At 40.5% G+C, this 15478-nt stretch overlaps 1 protein-coding gene across 1 annotated transcript in view; it reads right to left on the bottom strand.

Annotated features, from left to right (window-relative positions):
• Positions 1-15478, bottom strand: part of ST8SIA1 (ST8 alpha-N-acetyl-neuraminide alpha-2,8-sialyltransferase 1) — a 113352-nt gene that overhangs the window by 57395 nt on the left and 40479 nt on the right. The window contains exon 4 of the mRNA XM_009879768.1: positions 3254-3363. Coding sequence (XP_009878070.1) covers positions 3254-3363 — 110 coding nt within the window. The remainder of the gene's footprint in view (positions 1-3253; positions 3364-15478) is intronic.

Here is a 15478-nt window from a genome sequence, read left to right as displayed (position 1 = left end):
GGCCAGGCTCGAGTGGGCCTTGGGCACCCGGGTTTGGTGGGAGGTGTCCCTGCCTATGGCAGGGGGGTTGGAACTTCATGATCTTCAAGGCCCTTTCCAACCTAAACCATTCTATGATTTTATGACTCTAAGTGTTAAGAAATGGCCTGAGTATCCAGAGGAAACTCATTAAGAAATCAGTTGGTTGACAGAAACTTCTTGGCCTTTGAGATTATTTTCTTGAACAGGTCAGCAGAGTGCCAAGTGTTGTGCAGGTGAGGAACACACCAAGAAACAAAAGATTCATAATAAGAAAGGTCTTTTTAATTATCTTACTCTGGCTCCTGGTACTGTGGAGTAAGTATGTGAATGTGCAGGAAAGAAGGAAGCACCAGGACGGCATTTCAGGCCAGCATTTTTGACATGAGCCTAACTGGAAGAGTGGGACATATTGGTCTTCTATATAGTATGACTTCGACCCAGCCTTCAGGTGGGGAAAAAATATCATCAGCAGGCACAGCAGTCCATGTATGCTTTTTTTTTCCATCTGAGACCTTCCAACTCAACAGGCAGAAACAGCAGCAAGGGTAAAATGATACTTCAACCCTCACTGGGCAGAAACACCTCTTCTAGGTTTGGCCCAGACAGAAGTCCATGTCCCGTAGGAGCAGAGAATCCAGGCAACTTGGCTGATGCCTGTGCATTTGGTAGATGCTATGTGATTAGCTATTTTAGAATGCTATACAGGCACACGTACTGAATGCTAGGGACTAATATGAATTTTATACATAATTGCAAGCATTCATTTTTATTCCTTTGTGGCATCTTGGCCAACATCAGGACAATAATTCTATCAGGCAGCTGAAAGCCATGTTTCTCTGGACTTGTCTACAACCCCAAAGTGCAACCATATTTAACCTCCCCAGCTCCACCTGGGCTGGTATGGCTAGATGGCATGGCACAGCATGATTAAAAGATAACAGCTTGGCCTCCCCAAACCACAACAGCCACTGGTCAACTTGAAATAGTGAAAAGTTGCTTCTACTTTTGGAACAAATTCACCAGCAAACAGCTTAGAGAACTCCCCGCAATCCTCTGCTATTTTACAGAGAAAAACCCTCTCTCTGGGAGACGTACAAACCACAGCAGATCCATGGAAAGTGACTGGGGGAAAAGGAGAATTGTGAGATGTCGAAATATTTCTTCAAAATCTCATGCCAAGAAAATGTGTCTCTTCTGTCAAAATACAGACAAAAATATCACTTAGGGTTTACTATCCAACACTTCTCTCTTAAAATAAGCAGCAGCAGGAAGGGAGAGAGCAAGTAAAAAATTTTACTCAGAAATAAGGATTACAAACTTGAAAACCAGCCAGGTATCAGAAGAAGAGACTATTATAACCACACTACCTAAACATGTAGACCATAAGCCATGCACCTTTTCCATTGCAGATGCAGTGTGCTATGTCTTTGGGGCCGAAAACTGCTGCTTTTTTAACCTCTACATTGGCACAACTGTTTTTGTAGAAGATGCTCAGCAATGAGACAAGTTTCAACTCATTAATTAACCTTAGTGATTACAATATATCAGAGAAGATGGCTGCAGTCATACGACAGAGCTTATGGAAATACACTTAAGTGAAATCAAAAACCATGTGAATGGAAGGAAACAACAAGTGCAAAACAAGGCATGACATTTTACACTGCCTAAATACTTTAAAGATATTACACAAATTTCTTTTTTAAAAAAAAAAAAAAAGAAACGTGTTATGCAAGTCAATATTGTGCTCTTTCTCTCAGCTCTGAGATTACAGAAATCAGATTTAGGAAAGATCAACTAAATCCTATCTTCCACCTGCTATAAAAATATTTTCTCCCAGTGGTATATTAGCTTCTAACCCAAAAGAACAGAAACATTTTCCATAAATGTGGCTGCACATCACTAATACAATACAGCCTGCAGGCAGCTACTGGGATTTTTGCAGGATTTTCCCTATCACTTATTTCCAATTCAAAGTAAGTTCTGTACAGATAACGGTTGCTTTACCCTCCCTGGAGAGAAAAGAATTTTTCTGATCAAGCTACAACAACTGCTGTCTTTAAAAAAAAAAAAAGTTTCTATTGTTTTTGTTACTGATTGCTCCTACAGCATTTCAATTTCCCATTGCATCTAGATAATATTACCACAGTATATACCCTGTAGTTTCTTATATTTAGTCTGAGGAACACCTAAGGAGTTTTGCAGTAATGGCAATCAGCACAATGCCTCTCTCCCCCTGTGTCTTACATCTTCTCTTCTGTGAATGCTCTAAGTATACGGTTCCTTTTGCCTTTGGTTTGTTGTATTTCTTTGCTTTAACATTGAAGGCATTTTTGGTCTTTGAGATGCAAACCAGAAATTACAGTAATACTGTTTGGTTTGCAGCAAATTTGTATGGCTTTATAATAAGCCATCAGGATCTAATAGGGAGATTTGTTAAAGTGGGTGTTCATTATGCATCCATCTCAAAACCCAAAGAAACTTAATTTCTCATCTCTTTGGAAGCGTTCCTCCAGTTTCTCCCCCACAATGTTTTTCTTGTTCATGTTCAACAGGGAGGAACTAATTTCTGTCTTTCTTCCTTAAAGAATGCAGACCTACAAAGTGCCAAATTCAATCATGAAAGCAGTAGCTGGTTCAACATCCCTCCTGACAGGTTCTTATAACTTCAGGAAGGCTGGAGGGAAAGGAAATGTGAGGAATCCCCAAAAAACCTGCATCAAGGAAAGAGGTTTGGCCTTTCCTCAGACAGTCAGACAGAAATCAGTCTTCAGGGAAGAAAAACACAGGAACATTTTCGCTTGTTCCAACTTATTTCTTCATCCTTGCCCCATAAGTCAGTAACTACTCATCTGGAGTTCAACGGGTTATATATGACGGCATTTAGAGTTGCAGAGGACAGAGCAGGATGAGACCCTGTCTAAGACTGCATAATTAAAGAGAAAAGCAGCTCTTCAGTCCCCTTCTGTGACACTGCACAACCTGTCACAACCTTAACCCATCCATCTGCAGATTGCCCCTACACAACACGCACATTTCCAGAAGCCACTCGGAACTCTCTTTTTTGCCTCTTTTACCCAAATCACTTGTGTAAAGCATCCTGCAAAGGGGGGAGGTGAGGGAGGGTAGAAAAAAGGCAAATTATAATTGATTAATTGTAACTGAATAGCTTTGAAAAGTCCAAGACTTAGCAGGGGGAAGGGGAGACAATGTGTCATTGAGGTTTCTGTCTTACCGCATGACAAAATCTGCTTGATCTATTTGTTTGCCACAGCCGCTCTTTTTCAGGATCCCACCGTTTCCCACCACGGAGCATTTCTTCAGTGGCAGCTGGAAGGGAGTAGCCTAGCAACACAAAACAAGGACCGGTTTTACAGAGGAGAACACATGCATCTTTGTAGAAGCCGCTCCTGGAGAACTGGGGGGAGCTGGCAGGGCACAAAGTGATGAAAGAAAAGCTAGAATTAGGAGCTAGGAGGGGGGGGAAAAGTACAGAAATTAGCTGGTAAGTAGACGTAGGACAGTTCTTATCCCCACACCCCAAACCAAGATGCAACAAATGTGATACAGAAGATAACAACGTCTCTGAAAAAACAAAACTGCCTGATGCACATACTGACCAAGCCAGGCAGTCAGGTCACAACAAGCCTTCTAGCCCAGCTGCAAGGACAGACGGGAAATAAGACAACCAGGGGGAAAAGAAAAAATAAGAAAAAAAAAAAAATCCACGAAAGTGACTTTCCTGAGCTGATATACAAAAGACAGCTCTGGGGAAGAAAGGAAGGAAGGAACAGGGAATGAGGTGATGACAGAAGGGCACTGGGAATCAAGAGTCACCCTGGCTCCCTCCATGGTTGTGTTGCTGGGACAGGTCACTCTAAGCCTGAGGCAAAGATATTTAGAGCTTGACAGCAGCTCCTTAAACACTCAGCTGCCCAGACACAGCGTAAATTAAAATTAGAAAGGGACCATTTAACTAAGGAGCTCTTGTAGCCACTTAGCAGGGCATAAAAGTGCAAGGTCAAATTGTCATGCTATGCTATGCATCAAACAGAAATAAATCAGATCCGCATAGCCTTCTTCGTTCCAGAGGATCTCAAAACTACGGGTGGGACATCTTCCTGTCAGCCTCAAGTCATTCACCTTTAGTGAGGTCGGGACAGTCATTTACACAGCACACAGTGCATCAGCAGAGCCTAGCATATTAAAAAAAAAAAAAAAAAGGTGGTGAAAAGACACGTGAATTTAAAGCAGTGTGATTTAGTTACAGAATGGCATTTGTCTACAATGCAAGAGTTAATATTCTCCTCATGCAAAAAATTGTGCAGGGATTTATTATTTAGCAAACCTGTCAAAACCTGACTTTGCAGTGAAGACAGAAGTTACTGCACAGGCCTCAGAGAATGCAAATGCCACGGTGACAGGATGCAGCATCGCAAAACAATTCTCCTCTGTGGGAGGACAAGGAAGAACGGTGGCAGCACTTGTCCTCACTTAGATGTACAGAGCGACGTCTAACATTGTATCACATATTCACCAGGCATTACAACAGCGTACATGGTCCAGAAAACAGACCCAGCATAATAGCACAAACTCTGCATTTTTTAGGACTAACTTCTAATGTCTTATTTCTTTTCTTCCTTAGATTTATTTGCTTTATCTTCTTTTCTCAGAAAACCAGGTTCCATTTAGTCAGTATAAAGCCACAGCCCGCTTTCTAATGAAAAACATTAAAGCATTTTGCTTATCCTAACTCTGGATTAAGATATGCTAAAGCAGAAAAATAAATTTCAGCTTCCTGAGGCCCGGCCACTGTTAGGAACCCAGTGATAGCACAGCGGAGCAATACTGGGTATGCAGCTGCACTCTTGTCCTGCATCTGCCTTCTCAAGAACATTTTTTAATTTACACAGTTATTGAACTAGGAGCGTATCTTGAAATTCAAAGGACATCTCATCTCTGAGGTGACCCTGACCAAATGAGAGCTCACACACTCAATAAGGGGGGGTGGAGGGATGGGAATCAGAGGAAGTGTAGGAGAGATGTTTTATAAATAACAGAACCTTTCTTATCAAGATATATCAAAGCTCCTTCCAAGAGAGCTAGTTATACAAAAGGCAAAGCTGTGACAAATCACAGAAAAAGGCAGCAGCCATTAACTCTCGCTGTTAAGAGTTGTGGACGCACCGTCACATAAATTATGGGGCTTTAGTATATGTTGAGTGACTTTAGATCCCCAAAACAAACATTTAGGCGTTACTAAATGCTTCAAAAATTCTGTGAGTTGCAAACAGCCTTTGATATTGCTTGGGATGACTTGCTGTCCTTCAAAGGAGGCTTATATCCTGTTATGCTCAAAGATGACAATATTAGTTGTCACTTGCATACATACTTTCGTTTCCAAAAGCATGTGAAGCTTTGAAACTCTTGTCCTTCAGAGAGTCCCAGAAACAAAAGAATAGAATCAGGGCCGCTAGGGTGATTTGAGAGAGCCAAAGGAAAGTAGAAGGGCCAGATAAAATCACCATGGTGGCTGTCCCTCTGCCTAACCTGCGAAGAAATCTACTCACTCTGTGGACACAGGAGGAAAATCAGGCTGAACACAGTTCTCTGCAAAAATCCACCATGCCCACAAGAGCCCACAGAAGCTTTTGCCTCCCCGGTCAGGCTACTGAAAATTCAGAACATGACACAAACATCAGACTACATTGCACCATTTAGCTTAAAATGTTCAACAGATGCAGCTTCCAAAAGACCATACTTACAAACTTTCTACAGCCGTTATGCACAAGATATAGTTCCAGTACCATAACGGTGGCGGGGTTTGTAAAGGCCTAAGGAATAAGCGACGCTGCTGCTTGGTGGGATTTCAGCTGCTTTTCGCTTAATGAAGAGCAATTCCTTAGGATGACCCGGGAGACACTTGCATTTGTTGTCTTGCACGTGACCTTCCTTCAAACGTTTTAATCATAGCTCTGTATTATCGCTCAGACTTCAGGGGCATTTCAGGAACTCTGTCCTGAGCCTGTCTGTCCAAACAAACTGCCTGGTCATACACAAATCATACAAGTCTTAAACTCAAGTGTTGCCAATAAGAGACTACAAAACATTTGGTTTCCTTTGACTCCCTGCAGAAGGCATTTCTCTTTTCCCTCTTTCAAAGAAAGAGGGTCCTGGGCTTTGAAATTGTTGGGAAATCACCACCCTGTAATCTAGTTAGTTAGCAGCAGCATAGCCAACCTGCTGCAGGGGACATCAGTGCGGATGGCACGCTTCCCTCTGCTCCACAGCCAAAGGATGCTCATGGGACAGAGAGCACAGATAAAGCCACTTAGAGGTTCTTCAAAGCTGAAACGCTATGGGCTTCATTCTGTGACTTCCCATAAGCATTCGGCTCATTCCTTCCTTTAGGCTGCCCAACATATGAGATGCCGACAGGTTAAGCAAAATTGCAACATAATTAAGCAAAAGGAAGCTCCAGCCCTAACACACAGTAGAATTACTCAGCTTGTTACTAGCTTTCCACATCACCACTGGGCTTTCAAGATGTTTCCCTGCGTCCTCTAGTTGTTCCTACTGCTGGTTTGTTGGGGTTTGCAGTGTGGATTTAAGGTTGGATTTAATATTTGATTAATTACCAAAATCTGAAGTTATTGTTTTCCTCTTACAGTAAAAACCATAGAAGATGGACTCCAATAATGACCTGTTTCCTCACACCAAGCGATCTTATACTATCTTCACGGTGTGGGTGATCTGCCTTCAGACGTTTTGAATGTTATGTTGGGGTTGAAGGGTTAGAAGACTGTTACAACTTGCTCCAGCATTAAATCAGTTTTACTGTTTTGTAAAATAGACTTGGGCATTACTTGTCATTTCAGTAAGAGGCAATTTTCAATCAAGAGTGTTAGATATTTCCAATGTGATAGTGCTATTTGGACATAATACTATATAGTAAACCCAAGTTTGCTTCTAGGTTTCTATTACCAGCAAAATATGTTTCACAGGAGTTAGAAAAACCTTCTCATGCTTTCCTTCTTTACCTCCCACAGCATAACTCTTTGCTAGGCAAATTGTCAGTTCACAGTTAACAGCATATAAGTTCTCACATTGTGGGGCCCCAGACGTCATTTATGCTTAATGCTCACAAAAAGCTCAGTTGTTTTTCCCTTAGAATTGTAAGCTGGCCTGAAAAATGCTGGCTTTGGACAGTAAAGTTGTAACAAAAGCATTTCTATTAATATTAGCTTCCTGTTATTTTTATTGTCAACACATTTGTTATTTTCTTCATTCATAAAATTTTAATGAACAGTCAGGAGTCTTGTGGGTGGACTAGAAAAAACAGCTCAGCATCAGTTCATCCACTGTAATACAGAAAATGTAAAAATAAATGACCAACTCACCTCCATTTTCAAGCAATCATTACCATAGGATTTGCAAAGACGGTTAACGACAAACACCTTGCATATTGGAAATAAGTGGGATGAATTCCCTTTAAAAGTAAGTTTCAAATAATTTTATAAAGGATTTCATTAGGTGGTTTTTATAAGGCGTTTCCAAACAAAACCAAAGATGGAAAGGCCCCATTGTTTCATTTTCCCTGGTTTAATACAATGAAACTCCACCAATAATCAATGAAGACATTCTATTTCATATGCATGTAAACTAAAGAAGAACCTGCACAACCCCCTATGAATTCAATGACAAATAAGCACACAATGCAATAGATTAAAGATTCCCAATTGAATATGGGACTAATTTAACAAAGCATCTATCCAGCAATTCACTGATTAGTTTCATCATTCATCTAAGTAGAAATAAATCATTGTCATCAGTTAAAAGAACATTACACAGTACTAACAAAATATAATTTATTTTAGATGATGCTACTCTAATTCACTTTGATTTCATTGTTAGGATGTTAATGCATAAATTTTTGCCCACTCCTTGCCAAAGCTTTAATCAGCAACCAAGTTCTTACTGGGAAAACAGGAAAAATTACAGTATTCAGCCTCTGATTTAATGCTGAACATGTCAAAAACATTGAAAACACTGAGAACATAGAATAAAATGTGGTTTTAAAGAAGCCCTTGGAATTTGCAAGAGATGCTGCGATTTTACTGTCCCTTTTGAGACAGCAGCATCCTGACGAGAAGGGCGTTGTTCTGCTGATTTTCCTAAGGAGACAGCAAAACCCCAAGAGTTAACGAGAAGCCAAATTCAGCTCTTAATAAAACATTTGCTTGCCCCTTTGCATAAGGAAGCAGCTGACACTTTAAAAGATGACTCTCTGTGTGTCAGCCACAGGTAACGTGGCATTGTTTTTTTACCCTGTCAGACATGGCAGGGTGGCAAATGCTCCTTCTTCATTGTTTACAAATCATCTTTGGTCTGATGGGCCTTTTGTTCCTCCTACAGAGCTGTCAAGACATGACAGCTTGACAGCAACCAGCTCCAAAAAAACATCAATGTCAGAGACGGCATATTCTCTATGGGGAGGTGTGGAAGGTAGCTGCGGTTCCCTGCTTTTCACTCACTCCTCCCTACCAACCTGCTTCAGTCCTGCCCTGACCCAGGGGGGTACGGGAGCCCAGAGCAAGGAGAAACAATTGACGGCAAGGTAATGAACATCACAGTGGTCAGGATCACAGCTGCTCCTCCTAAAAGAGAGAGGACTTTTCAGTCCGCCTCCTACACTATGCCACCACAGGGAGACAAGAGACATTCTTCTTTCTGTCCTTTAGAAGTAATTGTTATTTTCTCAGGAAAATAACTGTTTTCACAAAAAAATGCTTAGGGTTAGGGTTTGGGTTTTTTTAGTGAAAACCGAAAATTTTGAAAAATAAAAGATGGACCTTTTTTCTTCAAGATGATTTCCTTTAAAATTGGGTGCACTGATATCTAAAAGGTCTTGCATGTAGCAATTCATAAATTCAGACTTTTTGAGCCAGCAATAATGTGCGCTCACAGCCCAGAAGGCAATCGCAGCCCAGAAGGCCAACCGTATCCTGGGCTACATCAAAAGGAGTGTGGCCAGCGGGTCGAGGGATGTAATTCTGCCCCTCTACTATGCTCTTATGAGACCCCACCTGGAGTACTGCATCCAGCTCTGGAGTCCTCAGCACAGGAAAGACACAGACCTGTTGAAGTGAGTTCAGAGGAGGGCCACAAAGATGATCGGAGGGCTGGAGCACCTCTCGTGTGAGGACAGGCTGAGAGAGTTGGGGTTGTTCAGCCTGGAGAAGAGAAGACTCCGGGGAGACCTTATTGCAGCCTTCCAGTATCTGAAAGAGGCCTACAAGAAAGCTGGAGAGGAACTTTTTGCAAGGGCATGTAGTCACACAACAAAGGGTAATGGCTTCACACTGGAAGAGGGTAGATTGAGAATTTATATTAGGAAAAAAATTTTCACTCTGAGGGTGGTGAGGCACTGGAACAAATTGCCCAGGGAAGCTGTGGAGGCCTCATCCCTGGAGGTGTTCAAGGCCAGGCTGGATGGAGCTTTGAGCAACCTGGTCTAGTGGGAGGTGTCCCTGCCCATGGCAGGGGGGTTGGAACTAGATGATCTTCAAGGTCCCTTCCAACCTAAACCATTCTATGATTCTATGATTTCCTATCATACACCTGTTCTTAGCCTAGCCTTTCTGTTTGTAGTTTTCGATTGAAATAACTGCACAAAGTTTGAAATGCATTTAAAATTTTAACAATAATTTAGATCTCTTTTTTTTTGTGTGGAGAAACAGAAGAAACACAGATTAGAATTAAAATGTCTGTGTATGAGGGCTGGAAAGGGAGAAAAGCTTTTCCACATTGTAATTCTTGAGCGAATGTTCTGAGCTGGAAAATGCGTGCATTTTAACATATTAAGAAACCACATTGATACTTTACTGGCAGATTTACTGAATGCCATACAATTCCTAAATTGTTTCGCGTTCACACAAAGCTGTATTACAAAAGCACATTAGTGAAACTGTTGAAGGCTGTATTTCACATGTGCAAAATCTGTCAGAATCACAATGTATGTTCCACTGAGACTTGCTAAATGTATGTGTCAGATACAACTCGTACATAATTCTCTATATTCCACTAATATGTAAAATAATGTGTGAAATGTTAAGCAAGAAGCAAGCCAAAAACCCTGCCTCTATGGTAATGCTGTCACAAAGCAGAGGGATAAGTATAAGCATACTTACAGTCATTTTATGGAACAGATCAGAACGGAGCCCCTGCCAGACTGATCCCAGGTATGTAGCACACTGCCCTTTTGTGTATGATAATTCTGAATATCAATAAACAAGATGAGCATGGTTTTTCAAATTCTGGACTTGGATACTACCAAATCCCAGTATTTGATTACAAAGCAATTATTACAGGAAGAAACTGTGACAGCGACTAACCATGAAATCCCTCTAGGAGATAAGAGATCTTAAAATGAAGCTCCAGGTACCTTGTTCAGTTGTTTGGGGTCTCTTTAATAGTTTCCTTGCTCCACAAAGGCATTGACAACTAACAAATTTTGAAACCTGAAGCTCACTGTTTGCATAAGAGAAGTGGTCCAGCTGGAGCAAGCTTCTCTGTAGTACCACACAAGCATGTCTCAGTCATTAAAGGCCTTTATCAAGGATTGAAGTGGAATTAAACATTCAAGCTCATGTAAACTTCAAATATGTACTTCAGTTGATATTTTTTTTTTCCATGAGATTAATATCTCATGAAATATCTATTTGAGGACTGCAAAAGGCCACTTAGGAGACTGAATGCTTTGCTCTGCTGCTGCAGGAGACCCTCATATCCAAAAGGATACATGGGATATTAACTGCAGAGCAAACACACACAAAAGAAAGAAAACTTTGCAACATACCTGCATATTCACAAAAAACATGGAGTATCACTAACTAGCTGGCAGTCACTTTTAGTTCAAGCTGTACTTTAAGTAGGAACTTCAAAACGGTGTGCTCTCTAATAGCTTTCCACCCAGCGTGAAGTCGCTGCAAGTGAGTACTTGCTGTGATTTATAAGAACATTTCAAATTGCTACTGTGGCATTTAATTCAATGGAATCAGCCATCATACAGCCAAGATGGCACAGTGTACGGATTATGGAGAAAAAAAATAAAATATCGCATTTGGAGATTGTAACGGTTTATTTTAGAAAACAGACTATTGATGGTATATCATGAACAGTATTTTAAACAATGAATGCTCTGGGAATGTGAAGGGAATTCCCCTTTATAAGACAAAGACACATTAGCAGTTGGGAAATTCCAAAGTTCTGGAAGATTTCTGGATCCAAACTTTATGACGCGCAATGTACCAGGACCCCAAACTTTGGATTAAAAACGATAAAAAGGAAATACTGTTTCATGATTAATTAAAAAAAGGAACTCAGCCTATTGAGGGTGGGGAGGATGTCTCTTATTCTGGAAGGTGTTACAGCTTCCAACATTTCCACAATTGGAAGGCCTTGAGCTTCCTTCCAAAGACCTGCATTTAGATGTTTAGGGTTAGGGGTTAGGGTTGGGGTTAGGGGTAGGGTTAGGGGTTAAGGGTTAGCAAGCAAGCTGGTCCCACAGAAACTGTACAAAATGGAAAAATCATGTACCGATTCCTTGAGAAACAGCTTGACCAGAATTTGTAAACAACTGCCTCTGTTGGCTTCCCTAACCACCTTCTCACACACTTGAATAACTCCATTTTTTTCTTTTCTAATCCTGTGTGATAAGAAGGGCAAACTTTGATTCATAGGTCAAATCACTAACCTATGCCAACAGCCACAGAAACACTCAGCAAATCCTTCTTTTTACCTGACCACCTGACATCACCAGATGACACAACGAGCTTAGAGGGAAACACAACCCATTGCGTGGGATTCTCAGCCCCCCTCTGCTTTGCCAGCGCCTTCCAGAGGTAGCTACACAACACCCTCTCCCTTCGATTTCAAACAACTGAGATTTTTATGCTCACACTGTATAGCATTTACACACCGGGCAGCAATTCACCTCCCAGTTCACTGGCACTCGATGGCAGAAAGACATTCAGACACACCAGGTATTCCAGTGCTTATTTAATATTGCACTGCACTGAATGCTTTGCAGCAACCCCTTATCTTTTGGGCTTAGAGACCTAACTTTCAGATGCTGCTTTTTAACAGTTTGCCCATCCTCCACACTTTCTCCCTGATCCTTTCTTAATCTGCTCCAAGTCTGAGCAGAAGAGAAAAAGCTAAGTACATCAAACTGTATATGGCAGGGTTGCATGCATACAATGCTCGAAACTTAAGTCCAAAAAAAGTGCACCGAAACATTTTTGAGTTTTGACTAGATATTTCATGGAAAAAAGGGTAAGCAAAATTATCAGGGGGAAAAACTACTTTTTCAATGTCATGCATGTCTATTAAACAACAAGAATAGTTACTAGTTTATGAGAGTTTAATGATTTATTCCGCAGGCCGGGGAAAACGCCGTATAAACTTTTTAATTAATCTCCTGCATTGCATTCCCCTAGCTGGGGAATTTACTCTATATAGGCGCACATTTTACCTTTCATGCACAAAAGTTTTTGTTAACGTAAATAACTATTACATTCCAGTTAGAGAAACGTAGACAGAAAAGAAATAATATTATTTCCCAGTGACAACATCCTCCAATCCTGACTGTACTTTCTCCCTCAGCGATTTTAGGATGGAAGAACAGCAACCAAAACAGAACAGGGAAAACTGCAGGGTATCTGCTTATGTATGCCTGGTGTAAGAATACGTAGAAAATGACCTCTTGTGTTGAATTAGTCTCTTGTGAGAGCGTAGGACAGCAAAGGTTGGAGAACATCTGGAACTTCTGCAAGACCAACTGCTGTTCACTAAGGGGTACTACTCGCTTCTTTTCCCAGCTTTACAAAGGATTTCTTGATGCAGTTTCATATATGTGCAAGGTTACAGCTAGGACCAATCCACAATCAAACAGACAGCTCCTAAGCATTTTAAGATAAATCCTAACCCTGCAGAACTGATGCAGGATGAATGTTTCTACAATTGCATGAGCAGAATACAAAGAATTGTGAAATGCACCAATAGCCTGCATTGAACGCGGGAGGGGGCAGGAAAGACAACACACAGGAGGACTCTGAAGAAGGTGTCAGGAGACCCATATGCATGTATATATGTATAGCTCATCCAGCTACAGAAACATGAAGTTCTCTGAAATCTTATTAGCAGCACACAGCACATGCAATAAATAAGGTTAGTTTCAGCTCACAAAAAATAAAAAGTGCTTCTAATTCTACTTGTATAAAAGACAATAACACTCAAACAAAGGAATGGCTGTCTGAATCCTACTGATATGAATAAGGAGCTGCAGCAAAGCAAATTAATCAACTTACAGAGGCACCAAAATACAGATTTCATTATCATGTGATAGATACTGAAGTTTAAAGCTTTGGCTTTTATTTTTTAGGCTGTCTTAAAAGCAATACATTTGCATTTAGCTAGAATATAAAACAATGAGCTTCTACAAGGAAAAGATCCACTAATCAAAAAATGTTTCTTGCCTTTGCTTTATGTCTAAATCATTCAGATGAATCAGTGACGTCTATTGAGAATCACTAGTTAAAAAGACATCAAAGACAACTAGCAAGGATTGATCTCTCCAGGAAATTTGCAATTAGAGTGTGAGTGGAGTTTAAACACGGAGATTGGTTTCTGGCAGCATGGCAGCACTGTTGACTTTCTTTAATACTCACAGATATATTTTCTTCTTCTCTATTAATGAGGAAAAATTAAGCCTCTTAAGAAAGCTTCACTTATCTCATAGATAAAGAGGAAATATCTATTTTAAAATAAATGTTAGACTTTGAAAATTCCAAATTTTACAATACAGATGCAGATTTATTTACTGACTTACTTTCAGTAAAAATCAAACAATTCCCTGATTCCAATTAGTTAAATGTAGATAAACAGCAAAAGGAACCACAACAGAGAAAGGTTACCTAGGAAACATTTTAGAGGCTCTGGTGTTTCAAGGTGTTTAGAATAGTTTGTGGGTAGTGACTAGATCGAAAAGCCTTATGATATTGGGCTGCCCAGAAACATTACCAAAAAAAATCCAACATGTAATATCACCTTATAGATACAGTGGGTTCATTTAAATGCACTGCTGAATCAGATGAAACAATGGCATGAACCCAAAGAAGTGAGCAATCACTTTTTTCCCCCTCCCATAGCACAGTCAAACCAAATACATAAAGTACACTAAGAAAAAAAAAAAAACAGTTTGACGAATCAATATATGTACCCAGATCCAAAGAGCCATTATATCTGGGCCAGGTCAGGAGCCTGCATCAATCTGTATCTTACAGCTTTAGCCTGTCCTTCATCCACAAACCCAGATAGCATGTGAGTTGGCCCATGTAACTAACAACACAAGAAAAGTTGACCTGTAAGAGTTGAAAAGCAAATAACAGCATGCAAAGAAAATAACACAAAGAATTTTAAGGACTGCATGTAAAGCAAGGGTATAGGCCTTCATTTAGAGTACTATCTTTCTTTAAGGCAGTATTTTTGTAGAAAAGTAGAGCCAAGGTTAAAAGACCTTTTTGAAAAGTAAAAAAGGTGGCTAGCAGCATAATAGAACTTACATATAAAGAGTGACTACCAAATTGTTTAAAAAGGAATGTTTACCAAACAAGGAAGCAATTAGAGAAAAGCACAGTGCCATGCAATGTCATGTCTAACAGTTACAAAAACAGAAGTCCAGGAAGGCAGAGGGGAGAAGCTGTTACAGCTTCCATAAGTTTCCATAAGCTATTTCTTTTTTTCCAGTAATGAAAACATAACTCTCTAAAACGAGCAGTATTTCACAGAGAGGCATGAGAGTAATTCATGAACTTGGTTGAATAACTTATCATAAACTGATTTGAACAAACAACGGTCATTTCACTATCAATAATAAAACACTTAGTAATGTAAGATTAAAATGGGGAAAAGTGTCATTTCATTATGTAAGGGTGTAGGTTCCCCAAAAAGCTAACAGAAAGTGTCATTTGTTGCAAGCCTACACAAAAATTAATTTGAGGCTTGCTCCTCCACTGCAAGCACAGCACCACAGGGAGGCTAGACTTCAGGGACCCAACCCAACCTAAGCCTGAAGTCTCAGTAGGGCAGTACGCACATCAGAATCTGAAAGTTAGAAGCTGAGTTCAACTGTGCATGCTGAGGCGACTGCAAACCTACTGAAAGGAAATACAGAACAACATTAATTTCACATAAAGGGACGCTTTTTTCCACTGATTTGGTGCTTCCCTTAGTTTTAGCATAACATCATTATTGGTTATCTAGTCCGACTTCCTGCTCCAGGCAGGGTCGCCCGTGAAAACTGGTCAACATACGCTGTTCCTGACGTCCTTCAGTGCCTCCGCATCACTCAGGCAGTCTTTGACTGTAACTCGCTGGCCTGTTTCGCCGACGGCACCCG

Source organism: Charadrius vociferus, unplaced genomic scaffold (assembly GCF_000708025.1).
Source record: "Charadrius vociferus isolate BGI_N301 unplaced genomic scaffold, ASM70802v2 scaffold90, whole genome shotgun sequence".
Classification (NCBI taxonomy): Eukaryota; Metazoa; Chordata; class Aves; order Charadriiformes; family Charadriidae; genus Charadrius; species Charadrius vociferus.
This window is presented reverse-complemented; position numbering and strand designations above follow the sequence as displayed.